An 18,862-nucleotide genomic window follows, 5' to 3' on the forward strand; every position below is an offset into this window, starting at 1 on the left:
CGTACAGAAATGAACAACTGTGCATTTCACGAAACGAAGAAAAGCGTCCTTTATCCCCAACATCAATGGGTCACAACTGGAATTTACCATTTAAGAGAAGTATCTGGGTGATTACAGTTTGCAGGTATGTGTAAGAGACTCACCAGTCATGGATACGGTAAGTGGTGGACTATGATTTACTGACACCACAGGGGGAAAATTCAGTGCAGCCTACAAGAGAGACTACTTACTAACTATCGTGCGACCCGTCTTAACACACTGCAAAGTGTGTGGCACCCATACCAAATAGGACTCCTTCTCCTTCTTTCCGGTGCCCTGTTTCCAGCGGACGCCGTGTCGGCATTGGTATGGTACATCTTCAATGCTCACGCAGAACCAGCCATACCTGTATACAGGTTATGATTACAATGGGGTCGCCACTCCCAACGGCATTTTAACGCTACTTCCATGCTATCGTCCTCCTCGCCATCCACCCCAAACCCCGTCTACCCTCTCCTTCCCCTCCCCATCCCACTGCATCTAGTATTCTAGTAACCAACACACCAGAACCCGACGTTAATACGCAAGGCGGATTTGATCTGAATCGACGCGCCTCATCATGTCCTGGAAGTGGGCGTTTTAACGACCTCGGCTATCCCAGAAGGGGATTCTCCAACAACACCGCACCTTTAAAGAAACAGCATTAAGTGAAGAATCTGCCGATGTTGTTCCGTCCCAAACGTAGCACAAACATAAGGATCGCAAAGATGCATTCTGCCAGCGGTCCATACTCGATTGGAACGGGAAAAAATACTAACATGTGGTACCATGATAACTACCTTCTGCCCCACGTCTCACAATGGTTTGCAGAGTATGTATCTAAATGTAGATGCCGACAATTGTAATCTGCAGGCCGGCCGGGGTGGCCGAGCGGTTCTAGGCACTACAGTCTGAAACCGCGCGACCGCTACGGTCGCAGGTTTGTATCCTGCCTCGGCCATGGGTGTGTGCGATGTCCTTAGGTTAGTTAGGTTTAGGTAGTTCTAAGTTCTAGGGGACTGATGACCTCAGAAGTTAAGTCCCATAGTGCTCAGAGCCTTTTTTAAAAAAAAAAAATCTGCGTGCACACGGAAACTGGGATAAGTTTCTGTCCTTACAGTTGATAAGACACTGCCTAAGAATGGGAAACATGCTGCCCCATTCGACGTTATACATTTTCTCTAAATAAGTGAAATTATTAAGCATGCAAGATCCACAAATAATATATAAGACATTAGTAACAGTAGTAAGTTTTGAAGCACTTTGCCCAGACGATGTGCCCCAGCACTCGGTCACCCGAAAGGATACTCTACGTGCACACATTGTCCGTTATTCGAGTAACTTCCGTGCTCACAGAGAGTGGGTGTACACTGTCTGATCACGGACTCTTCGCCTTTTTGCCTCTTGAACTCTGCTGGGTCACTGTCAATGAGGTGTCCCAATGTCCGTGCAAGAATGGCGGCCCATTTTTCCTCAAGAGCCAAAAACAGAGGTTGTAGTGATACAGGACGCTGAGGTATGGAGCGATGTCCACTTTATACCTCATCTTATAGGTGTTCCACTGGGTTCAGGCAGGAACTCTGGACAGGCCAGACCATTTCAGGAATGTTATCGTCCACAAATCGTAGCCTCACAGCTTCTGCTTTAAGACAGGATGCATTGTCATGCTGTAAAATTTGTTTATATCCTTCCACATTTATCTAGCGGTCCTAGCTCCAGGACCCGATGAGGGAGTTTTTTTTATAACATCACCAATAACCTTGAGTACATGATATCATCAACAATTTTGAATGTATGATGTCATCAAGATGGGAGATGATGAGACATTTAAAAATTTAAGATGGTGGATAACAGGCAGGAACATGAAAAATTCCAGGATGGTGGAACTAGCCCAGTTCCCTTTTTAACTCCTCTCTCTTCCCCTCCTCTCTCCGAAAAACAGAGCCTAGTCCTTAACAGATCATTAAAATGAAACAGCTCATAACACTGCCGGCACCTTGCTGCTCAAAAGTATCTGAACGCACTGAATTGTTTTTTGTACCATGTTCAAAAGTGTTTATTCAGAAATTTGCATCTCGTGTGGTACTTGAATTATTTTTGATACTGCTCAAAATATCCCAACTCACTGAAGTTTTCTTTGCAGCATGTTGAAAAGTAGAATGTATCCGAATGCTCTCAATTTTTTGCGCAATGTCCAAAAATATTTATCCAAAAAAATTGCGCAAAGCAGCACTCACGCGTGAGCAAGGTTTGATTTCTGTACTACAGATGATGTAAGGCACAACAGAGCCTCATATTATTTATTTCCCTCTTCTATATTGTTCTGTGATGCTTGTCAAGTGTCACAGAACAGTCAAGCAGGAAGGGATTAGTAATACTGAACTCGCTGAATGAGCATATGCTTGTTGCACCAAATGTTGTCTTGCTGATCCTGACCCTCGGCATAATTTGACACTCATACTGCATTGCAAAACACACATTGGTACTACTGCTGATATAACTTACAGCTTAAAGTGTACTTACTGACTACGGTCGTAGGTTCGAATCCTGCCTCGGGCATGGATGTGTGTGATGTTCTTAGGTTAGTTAGGTTTAAGTAGTTTTAAGTTCTACGGGACTGATGACCTCAGATGTTAAGTCCCATAGTGCTCAGAGCCATTTTTATTTGTATTTGCTGACAAGAATTACCACATGTATAAATTCGTCTCAAAAATCTATCTCAAAGTCAGACAAACATTATATTGAACCCATGTTAGGGTATTAGCTTCATCTTGCAGCTCAAAAAGTTTGTCATCTTGTCACACAGAACATCCTGAACAGGAGTAATACATACTTTCAACTACCCTCTTTGAAATTCAGTCAAACTTTATAGAGACCCAATGCTACGGTATTAACTTTATCTTACAGTACAAAACGTTTCTCTCTTTCTCCCTCTCTCTCTCTCTCTCTCTCTCTCTCTCTCTCTCTCTGTAGCCCTCTCTTTCTCTCTCTGTAATGGTTACTTGAATGTAGCACCAATATCATACTACAGAGGGAATGGAAAAACTGAACAAAGATACTCGCTATATAAATATTATGTACACTTCTGGCCATTAAAATTGACACACCAAGAAGAAATGCAGATGATAAACGGGTATTCATTGGACAAATATATTGTACTAGAACTAACATGTGATTACATTACCACGTAGTTTGGGTGCATAGACCCTGAGAAATCATTACCCAGAACAACCACCTCTGGCCGTAATAACGGCCTTGATACGCCTGGGCATTGAGTCAAACAGAGCTTGGATGGCGTGTACAGGTACAGCTGCCTCTGCAGCTTCAACACGATACCACAGTTCGTCAAGAGTAGTGACTGGCGTATTGTGATGAGCCAGTTGCTCGGCCACCATTGACCACACGTTTTCAATTGGTGGGAGATCTGGAGAATGTGCTGGCCAGGGCAGCAGTCGAACATTTTCTGTATCCAGAAAGGCCTGTACAGGACCTGCAACATGCGGTCGTGCATTATCCTGCTGAAATGTAGGGTTTCGCAGGGATCGAATGAAGGGTAGAGCCACGGGTCGTAACACATCTGAAATGTAACGTCCACTGTTCAAAGTGCCGTCAATGCGAACAAGAGGTGACCGAGACGTGTAACCAGTGAAACGTCCCCTTAGAAAAATTATACATGACTGTACTTAAACTGACACACAATATTTTTAGCGCAACGCAATCTGACTTTAAAAAATCCCTACAAAAGAATGGCCCTGACTAACATTAACCTATACCTTTCACAAATCACTTACCTCACAAAAATCTTCGTTACTCGAACTACTGCAATACAGCGAGCGCCACTACTGCCAGCTAAATAAAAGATTCAAACCACGGAAGGCACTAACTACTGATAGGTATAGTTAGCAAATGAAAGATTTTTAATAGAGAACAAACAATGTATTTACCTTAGTAGTGTTGAAAAATCATAATATACATAGCAGTTCATGACATCCAGTCTTACAAATTTCAAAACTCCGCCATTTCTCTTCCCACATCCACCACTGCTGGCGGCTCACCTCCAACTGCGCAACGCTACGCGCTGTTCACATCCAGCTGCCCAACACTACAATGGCAGACAACAATCCAAACTAGCCACAGACTGCACACAGCACAGCCAGTGATTTTCATCAGAGCGCTACGTGGCGTTACCAATATAAAAAACCTAAACAGCCTACTTACACCAGTGGCACCCCATACCATGACGCCGGGTGATACGCCAGTATGGCGATGACTAATACATGCTTCCAATGTCGTCAAACACGGATGAGACCATCATGATGCTGTAAACAGAACCTCGATTCATCCGAAAAAATGACGGTTTGCCATTCGTACACCCAGGTTCGTCGTTGAGTACACCATCGCAGGCGCTCCTGTGTGTGATGCAGCGTCAAGGGTAACCGCAGCCATGGTCTCCGAGCTGATAGTCCATGCTGCTGCAAACGTCGTCGAACTGTTCGTGCAGATAGTATTGTCTTGCAAACGTCCCCATCTGTTGACTCAGGAATCGAGACGTGGCTGCACGATCCGTTACAGCCATGCGGATAAGATGCCTGTCATCTCGACTGCTAGTGATATGAGGCCGTTGGGATCCAGCACGGCGTTATGTATTACCCTCCTGAACCCACCGATTCCATACTGTGCTAACAGTCATTGGATCTCGACCAAAGCGAGCAGAAATGTCACGATACGATAAACTGCAATCGCGATAGGCTACAATCCGACCTTTATCAAAGTCGGAAACGTGATGGTACGCATTTCTCCTCCTTACACGAGGCATGACAACAGCGTTTCACCAGGCAACGCCGGTCAACTGCTGCTTGTGTATGAGAAATTGGCTGGAAACTTTCCTCATGTCAGCACGTTGTAGGTGTCGCCACCGGCGCCAACCTTGTGTGAATGCTCTGAAAAGCTAATAATTTGCATATCACAGCATCTTCTTCCTACCGGTTAAATTTCGCGTCTGTATCACGTCATCTTCGTGGTGTAGCAAATTTAATGGCCATTAATGTAGCTTTTCAGCTTTTACTTTGCTTTTCTGTAGCAACGCGTTTGCTGAAAATATTTCGTCGAGAGTTCAAAATCCAACTTTTAAACACTAATCTTTCGTGCAACGATACTGAGAGGCATATTGGCAATCGCAATGATCAATCAACATATGAACTGATTACAAGCAAACATCTCAATTTAAAAAAAAAAAAAAAATAATATCTACTTTGTATGACAAGAAAACGTAATACACTATATGAACCTAAAAGTACTTGTATCACAGACGGGTAATGATAAAGCTTCACCAGATAGTGTCATTCCGTCCAGCTAGGGCACTTACTTTAGAATTCAAAGGGGTGACAAACTTTTTGTGCTACAAGATAAATTCTAATACCCTAGCATGCAGTCAGTATAATGTTTGGCTGACTTTGATATCGGCTTTAGAGACAAGTTTAGATACGGGAACAACAATGTTTACTTCGGTGATTCTCGTCAACAAGTGCACTTTAAGATGTAAATTAGATCAGCTGCAGTGCCCATGTATATTTTGTAGTTTCATTCTACGCTGAGCTGGGAGTCAGATGCATTGGATGTCAGCAAGACAAGGCTTGTCAGAACAAGTAATAAGCTCAATCAGCGAGTTCAGTTTCGATGACGCCCTATCTGCCTGCCTTGGTACACTTGACAAGAATCATATAACAATTTAGGTGTGTAAAATAATTAATCTGAGGCTCCGTTGTGCCTTACACCACCTATATTACAGAAATCGAAGTTTGCACTGATGTGAGTGCTGATTTATGTAGTCTTTGTGCAAATACTTCTGAACATAGAGCAAAAAGAAGTTCAAAGTTTTCGGATGCTTTTGGGCAACAAAGACGGCTGCATTGTGATTGGCTGACTGATTTCAGTGGTCTGTAAAGTATTACACTCTGATTGGAGGAAAGGGGTAGAGAGAAGGCAAGGTGGTAATGTTACAAAGTAGATTAGTTCCAACATCTCTGATTTTTATTTTTTTATTCATCTTTAATTTGACATCACCGCCAGCAACAAAGACCCACCAAGTCACACAAAGAAAAATAGATATAGAAAAATTAGCAAACCAGGAAGAACAAATAACACAAATAGAAACTTTAATAGAGGAAGGAGACCTTGAAAAAGCAACAGACCAAATAGAAGACCCCCTAAAAAAAATTCAGTGATACAAACAAACCAAAAAACAAGGACGGCAAAAAGATGGTTTGATGGTGAATGCTACAGCAAAACGAACCCTGTTCTAAGAACGCTCCACAGATTAAGAAACCAGCACGACGAGGAAACATACAGGGTGTTTCAAAAATGACCGGTATATTTGAAACGGCAATAAAAACTAAACGAGCAGCGATAGAAATACACTGTTTGTTGCAATATGCTTTGGACAACAGTACATTTTCAGGCAGACAAACTTTCGAAATTGCAGTAGTTACAATTTTCAACAACAGATGGCGCTGCGGTCTGGGAAACTCTATAGTACGATATTTTCCACATATTCATCATGCGTAGCAATAATATGGCGTAGTCTCTGAATGAAATTACCCGAAACCTTTGACAACGTGTCTGGCGGAATGGCTTCACATGCAGATGAGATGTACTGCTTCAGCTGTTCAATTGTTTCTGGATTCTGGCGGTACACCTGGTCTTTCAAGTGTCCCCACAGAAAGAAGTCACAGGGGTTCATGTCTGGCGAATAGGGAGGCCAATCCACGCCGCCTCCTGTATGTTTCGGATAGCCCAAAGCAATCACACGATCATCGAAATATTCATTCAGGAAATTAAAGACGTCGGCCGTGCGATGTGGCCGGGCACCATCTTGCATAAACCACGAGGTGTTCGCAGTGTCGTCTAAGGCAGTTTGTACCGCCACAAATTCACGAAGAATGTCCAGATAGCGTGATGCAGTAATCGTTTCGGATCTGAAAAATGGGCCAATGATTCCTTTGGAAGAAATGGCGGCCCAGACCAGTACTTTTTGAGGATGCAGGGACGATGGGACTGCAACATGGGGCTTTTCGGTTCCCCATATGCGCCAGTTCTGTTTATTGACGAAGCCGTCCAGGTAAAAATAAGCTTCGTCAGTAAACCAAATGCTGCCCACATGCATATCGCCGTCATCAATCCTGTGCACTATATCGTTAGCGAATGTCTCTCGTGCAGCAATGGTAGCGGCGCTTAGGGGTTGCCGCGTTTGAATTTTGTATGGATAGAGGTGTAAACTCTGGCGCATGAGACGATACGTGGACGTTGGCGTCATTTGGACCGCAGCTGCAACACGGCGAACGGAAACCCGAGGCCGCTGTTGGATCACCTGCTGCACTAGCTGCTTGTTGCCCTCTGTGGTTGCCGTACGCGTTCGCCCTACCTTTCCAGCACGTTCATCCGTCACGTTCCCAGTCCGTTGAAATTTTTCAAACAGATCCTTTATTGTATCGCTTTTCGGTCCTTTGGTTACATTAAACCTCCGTTGAAAACTTCATCTTGTTGCAACAACACTGTGTTGTAGGCGGTGGAATTCCAACACCAGAAAAATCCTCTGTTCTAAGGAATAAACCATGTTGTCTACAGCACACTTGCACGTTGTGAACAGCACAAGCTTACAGCAGAAAGACGACGTACAGAATGGCGCACCCACAGACTGCGTTGTCTTCTATATCTTTCACATCAGTTGCAGCGCCATCTGTTGTTGAAAATTGTAACTACTGTAATTTCGAAAGTTTGTCCGCCTGAAAATGTACTGTTGTCCCAAGCATATTGCAACAAACGGTGTATTTCTATCGCTGCTCGTTTAGTTTTTATTGCCGTTTCAAATATACCGGTCATTTTTGAAACACGCTGTACAAACTGTACGCAGAAGAGAGGAGAATCTACAAAAAACTAATAGAAGAGAAGAAAGAAGAACACATAGAAAGACAGGGCAAAAAGAGAAGCGGATGAAGTAGAGAAAGGCCCATACATAGCAGCAAGATCAAGAAAACTGCCTCATACACCAAATATAGACATGAAGGAATGGGGGGACCACTTCAATGAGATACTGAACAAACGAGGAATCAAAACACCCCCAAAGAAAGAGAAACAACGTCAAACTAAGGAAAAAGACAATGTATGGGAACCTCTAAATGAAGAAGATGTAAAAGAAGTAATAAAAGCACCGAAGAACAATAAAGCAGCAGGACCCGTTAATATACATAATGAACATACAAAAGAAGCGAAAGAGGCCCTCCAACACGTATGGATCAAACTATTCAACAAATGCCTTGAACTTGGATGAATTCCGACCCAATGGAGACAAGTTCAAGACTCGACAATAAAAGTTATCTACGACGGTAGAGGAGACCCAACGGACCCAAACAAGTACAGAGGCATAGCCCTGGAAAATACTCAGTTCAAGATTTTTTCGAAGATAATTACACAAAAAAATCCAAGCCTCTGTGGACAGTCATTTCCCAGAACGACAAATGGGTTTCAGATCTGGAAGATCAACACTTACGGCGGTCAGGCTTCTTCTAAACAACATCGACGAAGAGCTACAAAAGAAACAAATGTTCTACACAGTGTTCATAAACTTTACCAAAGCCTTTGACCTACTGGAAAGAGATCTCATAGTCCGAAAACTGGAAAACACAATGGGAGAATATAGCATATGAGCAAAAATAATCAAAACAGTCCTCGAATACAACTTAATCACAATATCAGACAACCTCTCTTTTTCGAACCTCATTCTACAATCGAACGGAGTCTTACAGGGTGACCCAATGAGCCCTTAGCTGTACATTTTTGCCACTGAAGAAGTACTCCGAATTGGATACAATGAAGAAGATGTATATGTATAAGCATACGCTGACGAAATAGCCTTAGGTTCAACAGATATACATAAGCTGCAGAAAATCATTGAGAAAATAGACAAATGGTGCAGTGAACACAAACTACACATAAACATAACAAAGACAGAAATGGTGCTTTTCACAGAAGGAGGCAAAACACCCAAGAATGCGGAAACCAACATCAGAGGACAAAAAATAAAAATCTCATCAGACTTTAAGTACCTAGGGGTGACATTGCAACCAACAGCCAAATGCTTCACAAAACATACAACAGAACGTGCAGCCCAAGCAATAAGAGCAATACAGGACATCAAAAACATCCGCCTACTCAGTCTAGAAACAGCCATGAAATTATTCAACGCAAAAAATCTTGCCAATCCTGGCCTATGGGATGGAGGTCATATGGGACCACCTGACAGAAAAAAATCTAGAAAAGGTAAAATCGACTTATCTAAAAAGAGCACTAGGTCTCTCAAAGACAACAAGATCTAGACTAGTGTACCTGCTAGTGAGAGAGACATTCCTAATTGAAGACATCAAACTTCGATATATGATGCCACACACCAGGGCTTCCAGAAATCAACTGAATATCATGGAGGACAAACGAGAAAAAGTATGGCCGGATTTCTATGGCGCTGAAGCAATGACGAACCGCTTATGGACAGCACCAAACTTCTAGCTGCAATACGTCGTAACTAGATTTTCTATTCACAGCTTTCATCATCTAATTTGCAAAAACAAAACTTATCACGACCCAACAACAAAATGTGTATGTAAACTGTGTAACGAAGCCTGTGAACGATATCACGTAGAACTGTGTAGTAAAAGAGTGAAATCGATAAATGAATATGCAAAAATGTAAAATGTTAAGCAAAGTAACTGTATATGGCTATTTGGCTGCAATTTTATTGAATAAAAAAGAATAATTTGCCAAATGCTGCCATCCGCCATCTTTGATTTTTAAATTTCCTGCCCTCCTGAAGACGTCATACATTCAAGGTCACTGACTTGATGCTGGTTCAAGGTTCACGGTTACTGATGATGTCAAAGCAAAAATGTCCTGACTGCGGCCCGAAGCTAGGACCTCTTGATCGAACTCAGGGCTGACGTGCGGTCTGCAGTCGCCATAGTATCGTACAATACCTCCAAAACGCAACACCACCTCCTCCATACTCCCCTGTTCGCACTATAAGTGATAGCAGGTGATGTTGTCCAAACATCTGTCACACCCAGACTCTTGCACCCGATCCCAGTGGTGTCGTTCTCTACACCCCCTCAAGAATCGCTCAGCATTAATTACAGAAATTAATTACAGAAATGTGCGGCTCATAAGCAGCTGCTCGACCCTTGTACCTCCCTCTTTTTAACTCGCTACGCACAGCCATTGTGCTAGCTTGACTGCTGGCAGCACTTTCGAACTCAGGAGTGATTCCTTCGACTGATTTCATGCGATGTTTTACTACCACCCTTCACAATTCTCGGCGGTCCCTGTCCGTCAGTACATGGGGCTTGCGTTGTATCAGTTTATTAGTGGTTGTTCCCACGCGTTTTCACTTCACAGTCACTTTACTATACTATACTCCATTCACCAAAACAAGAGACGTACTGTAAACACGACAAGGCGCGTGACCAAAGCGCTGCCGTCGAGAGGTGTACAAGGCAGGGGCGTCAGAAATTAAAAAATCAAAGTCGTGTTTTTTATAATTTGGCACCAGAACATGATAAAGTGATCCGAGAACTACCTTCCGATACCTTCTTTTACGTTACATTAAAATTTATTGTCACTGAAAAAGAGAAATATTTAAGCTTTCATGAAAAGTTGTTTTTTCGCGTTACTCTATATTTATCACGCCATATCTCCTAAACTGTGTGTCGCACAGCAAAATAATTTTATAATTGCCTTCAGTACTATATGTTGACGACGTCTGCAAATTTTCTGCCCAATAGAGTCAGTAATAGTGAAGTAATAAATTAAAATCTCACGTCTGATGCAGAACTTTTACCAAATCATCATCCGAAATATAGTAAGCGACAAACTTTTCCACTTTAAATTTTTTTGTGGGGGTGTAAGCGAGAAAAGTTTCAGAAAGGTTTGAATTTAAATATGTAGTTTGTTCGAATGCGATGGGTGCAACCGTTTCTCCTTTATGAGCGATGCATTGTGCGGTTCGCAGGCGCGGCGCTCAGTCAGTGTGGCCGTCTGAGTTGCAGGTGTGAGCTCGTTAGTGGGTGTTGTACAGCGGCGATTTCAGGATACCTTAAGTTCATCTATTAAGACGCTTGAAAGACTAGTTGTTGATTATTAAAGTAAGTATATGTGTTTGTAGTCACGCTGAGCATTCACTGTTTATGTGCGCATCCAATCTATACAGGTGTTGGACGTTCTTCAGTGTATCGTGTGATAAGTGGGTACAAGGCCACACACTCCTTGAAGTCTCCCAAGAAAGGAAAATTACGACAGAAACTTTCTGGAAGTGTTGATGACTTCGATAGGAATGCGATACGAAGGAAAGTACACGATTTTTTTTTTTTCGTAACGAATTGCCAACAGTTAACAAAGTGCTTACGGTCGTGAACGTAGATGCAGATCTGGGCAATTTTCGGAGAACTACATTTTATAAGTTATTGAGAGAAATGAATTTCAAATATGTCCGGCGTGGGCGCGATAGCATGCTAATAGACAGGGATGATATCATTTTATGGAGGCGGTTTGTCTTCGAACCATTACACGGTTGAAAGATGAAGGCAGACCCATTTACTATTTGGACGAGACGTAGGTGAACGCAGGACATACCGAAGTTACGTCTGGGTAAATGACACTATAAATTCCTCAAAACAAGCTTTTCTGTCCGGATTATCCACCGGAAGCAAGGGCCCATCAGGTAAAGGGAAACGTCTGATTATCGCAAACATTGGCAACAAAGCAGGGTTCGTTGAAGGATGTTTGTGGACTTTCGAATCCAAGAAAAGTGGAGATTATCGAGAGGAGATGTGCGCCGAAACCTTCGAGAAGTCATTTCAAGATGTTCTTCCTCGGCTTCAGGAAAATGCAATTATTGTTCTTGATAGCGCGCCGTACCATTCTCGGAGAAAAGAAAAAGTTCCTAATGCGAATTCCAATAAGCACGAAATATCAGAATGGCTAAAATCTAAAAATGTTGAAGAAAGAACTTTTAGATATAGTTAAAAATCACAGAACAGCGCACAACGAATACACAATAAATAAAATGGCGAAGAATGCAGGGAAAACTGTTCTCAGAATTCCTCCGTAGCACTGTGAATTAAACGCCATCGAGTTAGTGTGGGCCAGAATCAAAGGCTATGTTGCAGCGAAAAACAAAACATACAAAACACCGAAAGTTAAAGTACTGCTAGAAGAAGCAGTAAGAACAGTGACTGCAGAGGGTTGGAACAAGTGCTTCCTCCATGTAGTAGAAAAAGTGGAAACTCAAATGTGGAAATTAGACTGCATTATAGGGGAGAGAGAGGAGCAGTTTGTTATAAACTTCAATGAAAACAGTTCAAGTTCGGCAGAGTGAAAATTGTTTCGTCCTTTATCATTATTATTACTGGTATTGTTATTAAAATTAACAATTAATTGTGTTTGAATGGAGCGTTGTGTTAGCAACCTGAATGAAAATAAATCTGCTTCGACAGAATGAACTCAGTTTAACATTATTTTAACATTATTGTTAAATTTATTTTGTTCATTGTTGTCCAGGTTTCTCATGGTCCGCTGTGACAGCTCGGTAGCCAGCCGAACGCCACCAGCTGCAAAGCGTGCGCCAAGGATTTTCCACACCCCTACGTATCACGTGAACACCGAATGCTTTCTCTGGAAACGAGCGTAGTCGCTCACGTGACACTGTTTATGTTTCGTCCCAGCTCTCGGTGAATAGACTTCAGCAGCCAACTTGGGCAGCTTTAAAAGGGCTGAAACGTCCCAGGCGTATTTGTTACTTAGGTTACACATAGTGACTAAAGTGCGCGTCATTTATGACAGCGGCCAAGTTCAGGTTCGTTCTCCGCATCTGACGTCACAAAACACAGTCAGCCAATGAACAGAGAATGACGTTGCCAGAGCTCGACTGCAGTGCAGACCACGGACGAGTGTCTTCAGTTTTAGGAACGTGAGTAATTCATAGTCATACCAGCAGTGTGTGTTGGTATTTTGCATGATATTTTTAAGTCCTCCAGGAGAAGTATTGAATGTGAGCTGCGTTAGTGTAATGGTTAAAGTGCGTGGCCATGAAGTGAAAGGTTCTGAGTTCAAATCTTATTCGGGGCTTAATATTTTCTTTATTTAAAAACAATATCGAAGTGTCTCACTTCATGAATTTTATTCGTTTGAATGTAATTTTTTGAAATTTCTAATGGCAACTATACGCTATGGACTTTTACTTCTGCGAACTCTTCAAAATTTCGTGCAATGGTTTACTACATCTAATGCTGCACAATAACTGCATTGAAATTCGAAACAAAATTAAGTCATTTATGGGGAGAAGGAATCAGTCAAGAAGATTTTTATAAATCAAATTTTTGGGCCAAATAGTATTTGTGAAATCGAATGATAAAGTGTGTCAAAGCAGTCGAAACACCATGTGTCTACACAGGCCCAGCAGTGCAATGATGACAAAATCGCGGAATGCGGGGAGCATGTCTCTGTAGCAGCAAAACGGTTAATGCGACCGTGGTGGCTTTACTTCATAAACTGCGCACTCTCCCCTAAACGTAAGTTTGCGAACTGTACTATGGCGCTGCTTCTCTTGGCGGGTACAACTGGCAATGCAGCAATCTCCCGCGTCTGGGCAGGCATGTGCGAAACGCCAAGATAAAAGAATTGAACTATAGTCCACGTTGACAGCCATTCAGGTCTCTCGACTGATGTTACAGCTTCTCTCCTGACGACACGACACTCCCCGCCAAAGCGGCTTCGCCCCTCGTGACAACTAGTGGTTCATTCCACATTACATAGCGGTGTGCGGATACTTTTGATCGGCTAGTGTACACGATAAGTTGTGGTGAGCAAGGAGAGCTTGTGTTGCAGGTGGAGGTCGGTGGTGCTGATCAGCAAGGTGACGCTGCAGGACGCGGGCCGCTACGAGTGCCGAGCGGTCGTGCCCGGCACCTGCTCCGCAGCCAGCACTTCCACTGTGGTTACTGTCAGTGAGTACCTCTGCCTTTCTCAAGGGTGCGCCTGCACTTCTGACCATCCCCAGTCCCTAAGCTTATCACCTCATATGCCGCTAACACTACCAATATGACCACAACCAGTATGTACCAACCTGCTCCGCAGCCAGTACTTCCACTGTGGTTACCATCAGTGAGTACCTCTGCCTTTCTCACAGGTGTGCCTTCACTTCTCACTGTCCCCAGTCCCTAAGCTTATCACCTCATATGCCGCTAACACTACCAATGTGACCACAACCAGAATGTACCAACCTGCTCCACGGCCAGCACTTCCACTGTGGTTACCATCAGTGAGTACCTCTGCCTTTCTCAAGGGTGCGCCTGCACTTCTCCCTGTCCCCAGTCCCTAAGCTTATCTCCTCATATGCCGCTAACACTACCAATGTGACCACAACCAGTATGTACCAACCTGCTCTATGGCCAGCACTTCCACTGTGGTTACCGTCAGTGAGTACCTCTACCTTTCTCATGGGTGCACCTGCACTTCTCACTGTCCCCAGCCCCTAAGCTTATCAACTCATATGCCGCTAACACTACCAGTGTCACCACAACCAGTATGTACCAACCTGCTCCACGGCCAGCACTTCCACTGTGGTTACCGTCAGTGAGTACCTCTGCCTTTCTCACGGGTGCACCTGCACTTCTCACTGTCCCCAGTCCCTAAGCTTATCAACTCATATGCCGCTAACACTACCAATGTGACCACAACCAGAATGTACCAACCTGCTCCACGGCCAGCACTTCCACTGTGGTTACCATCAGTGAGTACCTCTGCCTTTCTCAAGGGTGCGCCTGCATTTCTCACTGTCCCCAGTCCCTAAGCTTATCACCTCATATGCCGCTAACACTACCAATGTCACCACAACCAGTATGTACCAACCTGCTCTGCGGCCAGCACATCCACTGTGGTTACCGTCAGTGAGTACCTCTGCCTTCCTCAATGGTGCGCCTGCACTTCTCACCATCCCCAATCCCTAAGCTTATCACCTCATATGCCGCTAACACTACCAATATGACCACAACCAGTATGTACCATCGTATTCCATAACGTGCTTATCATATGCAGTCCTCCTTCCTTCACGCCGTACTCTGCGCATAAGCCACTTACGCTTCGTAGAAGTTCATTTCAGTCTTCTATATTCATCGATATGATGGTCAACTGTGGTCCTGAAAAGGACCAAGATGGTGTCGCTGGAGAGCGCAGAAAAATGGTCTACCTCAGGGAACATCTATACCAACGACCAGCCATTGATCACAGGCACAAGGAGATTCTTATATGCAGATGACCTAGCCCTTGCTACGCAGAGCTCATGCTTTGAAAGAGTGGAAAGAAACCTGACAACAGCACTTAGAACACTGTCAAGCTACTACAATCGGAACCAACTCAGACCAAACCCTTCGAAGACACAAGTGTGTGCCTTTCATTTAAGGAACAGGGAAGCTAATCGTGAGCTACATATTACATGGTCAGGCATCCAACTCCAGCATCATTACGCACCTAAATACTTGGGAGTCACTCTCGATAGAACTCTGAGATTCAAAGTCACTGCAAGATCACCAAAATGAAAATCTCCGCTCGAAACAACCTAATTCGCAAACTAGTGGGCACACAGTGGGGATCACATCCACAAACTATTCGCTGTTCTGCAATGGCACTGTGCTTTTCTACTGCTGAATATGCTTCTCCAGTCTGGTACAGGTCATCTCATGCCAGACAAGGAGACATTGCTCTCAACGGAACCTGCAGGTTGATCACAGTTGCTTAAGACCTACCCCAACTGATAAGCTCTGCTGCCTGGCTGGAATAGCGCCACTATGGATACGCAGAACAGTGGCTGCCAACAAAGAGAGACTGAAAGCTCACCATTTCACCAGAGAACGCAAGGCTGGAGTTATGGAAGAAGTCGACGCCTCACCTGCAGACCCCAGACCCTGAAGAACTACCACCTGGACGCAACGAGAGCTGGCTGGTGTGGAAATCTTTAAACAGATTACGATCAGGAGTTGGACGATCCAGACAACCTGAAGAGATGGGGCTTCATAACAGAAGATACGTCCTGTGATTGTGGGCAAGAAGAAACCACAAGCCACCTGTTCCTGTGCCTTTTGTGCCCTACATCCTGCACGAAGATTGATCTCCTGCAAGCCACTCCAAGCGCCTTGGAGGTTGCAAAGTACTGGACACATGTAATATAAATACAATTTGTGTGTATATATATATATATATATATATATATATATATATATATATATATATATATATATATGTGTACATATTTATTGATGTGTATGGTTACTGTAAATCTGTATGTTTCTGATTCGAGAATAATAATAATTTCAGTCTTGGTCTCCTGCAGAAAATTACGTAAGGCACTTATTGCAGTATGTCAGTGGAAGATGCAAAAGAACCAAAGAAACAGCGTAGAGTTTTCTTGTTTGGGGAAGCAAATAAAAGTGTCATTAATGAATGTCTTCACAGTCAACTCCAAGCATTCACTGCGGGACACAAAGATATTGAGCATCTTTGGTCGGAATTTAAAGCTATTGTCCACCATGTACTAGAGAAATATCTGTCTAGCAAAAATATAAGGGAGGGAAATGATCCACCTTGGTTCAACAAACATATTAGGAAGTTGCTGAGAAAGTGAAACGTCCCCTTAGAAAAATTCATGAATTACTGTGCTGGTAAACTCCTTACGTTATTTGATTTTCAAACACCTGAGCAAAACTGAACGTACTCAGACATTTCCATCTTTACTTATTCTGATCATCACCACACTGACACACAATATTTTTAGCGCAACGCAATCCGACTTTCAATAATCCCTACAAACGAATGGCCCTGACTAACAATAACCTATACCTTTCATGAATCACTTACCTCACAAAAATCTTCGTTACTCGAACTACTGCAATAAAGCGAGCGCCAATACTGCCAGCTAAATAAAAGATTCTAACTACTGAAGGCACTAACTACTGATAGGCATAGTTAGCCAATGAAAGGTTTTGATAGAGAACAAACAAAGTATTTATATTCATAATATTCAAAAGTCATCATGTATATATTAGTGTATGATATCTAGTATTACAAATTTACTCTTTCTGATGGACACACGTCCAGATCGTCCACTTTCAAAATTCTGCCGTCTCTCTTTAATTGTTGTCTTCCTGTTTTCGCGTACCGCGATTGTCTGCGTCAATTTCCAATTCTTGTAACAGTCTCTGAAAAGCTTCATTGTCGTCTTTGCAACGTCCTGCCAAGATTACATGTCGTAAACGTTCAGGCGATTTGATTAAGCAAATGTTGATGAGTTCTGAGGGGCTGTATGGGTTTGACAAGTACTGATCCTTGTGAAACATGTCTTCAAACTATTTCACAAGACTGGAAAATTCAGATTGTTCGAAATGTTTCATCATTATGATGCTATGTTTTACTCGGTCTTGTGTAGCTTGAGACCAATATGCTGAGAGGAAGGCATGATAAAATTCTCCTTCACTGTGACAATCGTGAATGACCGATCGCATCTTACAGCTGGTTCATTCTCTAAATAGCCACACATAAATTCTGATCTGTGCCCTAGTGACCAGCTGGGAGGAAAAAAAATGAGAGAGTTCATGAAGCCACGCCAGTGGATGAATGTCGTGGCCAGAATTCTTTAATGTTTTGAATTTACGTGTAGTAATGAACAGCTTAAAGTCAAAATCATCGTGTCGGCGAGTCGCAAATCGGTAATGGTTACGTCGTGTCGGCGGTTCCATCTCAAAATTCGGTGCACCTTGCCAATTTCTTTCATAATTTCCGAAATGTCCTGTGTTATTATTTTGTGGCTTTTTCGTATTTCTAAGTCCCTCTTCCCGTGTTGGAGCGCGAGTCTCCTCTGAAATATGTAATTCTTGTATTACTACTGCTAACTGATCTTGTACTTCCCGGTTTTATCTGTGTGCGTGTAAATTTGATTTTGATTTTGTTTAGATTTCTTAATTTGGACATACTCTTCTGTGTCAGTGAAGGCTACGGGTCTTGTGTTAGTCAGATCATCATCTACCTTAGTAGATAAGTTAGTGAACTGATCCGAAAGTTCGGCTACTTTCTCCGATAATGAATTGATTTCCTCAGTGTGTTTTTCTGAACCAAGTTTCAGAGTGTCCATTTGTGTTGAAAACGTATCTACTGCGTCCTTTAAGTTTTCCTGAGTTTTTGCAAGTTGCATAACCGAATCTGTAGATGCAACTGAGTCAATTTTAGCTTGCAAGGTGTCGTGATTTTCATGAACAATAGTTTGCAGTTCCTTTATGGCTGCTTCGTGATTCTTTAATGCATTTTCATGACGCGAAAAAATTTGTGTTTTTACATTATTACAGACTTTTTGACATTTCGATTCGATTTTAAATTGTTTGTTCTCTATCAAAATCTTTCATTTGCGAACTATGCCTATCAATAGTTAGTGCCTTCAGTAGTTAGAATCTTTTATTTAGCTGGCAGTATTGGCGCTCGCTGTATTGCAGTAGTTCGACTAACGAAGATTTTTGTGAGGTAAGTGATTCATGAAAGGTATAGGTTAATGTTAGTCAGGGCCATTCTTTTGTAGGTATTATTGAAAGTCAGGTTGCGTTGCGCTGAAAATATTGTGTCAGTTTAGTGTTGATCAGAATAAGTAAAGAGAGAAATGTTTGACTACGTTGAGTTTTGCTCAGCTGTTTGAAAATCAAATAACATAATTCATGAATTTTTCTAAGGGGACGTTTCAAAAGCAGAGAATTTTGCACAGTCGTTT

At 42.7% G+C, this 18,862-nt stretch overlaps 1 protein-coding gene across 1 annotated transcript in view; it reads left to right on the forward strand.

The window, feature by feature from the left end:
• The window catches only part of LOC124545900 (pro-neuregulin-3, membrane-bound isoform-like), a 382,922-nt gene that overhangs the window by 229,050 nt on the left and 135,010 nt on the right, over window positions 1–18,862 (forward strand). Inside the window, exon 4 of the mRNA XM_047124860.1 lies at window positions 13,945–14,063. Coding sequence (XP_046980816.1) covers window positions 13,945–14,063 — 119 coding nt within the window. The remainder of the gene's footprint in view (window positions 1–13,944; window positions 14,064–18,862) is intronic.

Source organism: Schistocerca americana, chromosome 8 (assembly GCF_021461395.2).
Source record: "Schistocerca americana isolate TAMUIC-IGC-003095 chromosome 8, iqSchAmer2.1, whole genome shotgun sequence".
NCBI classification, from domain to species: Eukaryota; Metazoa; Arthropoda; class Insecta; order Orthoptera; family Acrididae; genus Schistocerca; species Schistocerca americana.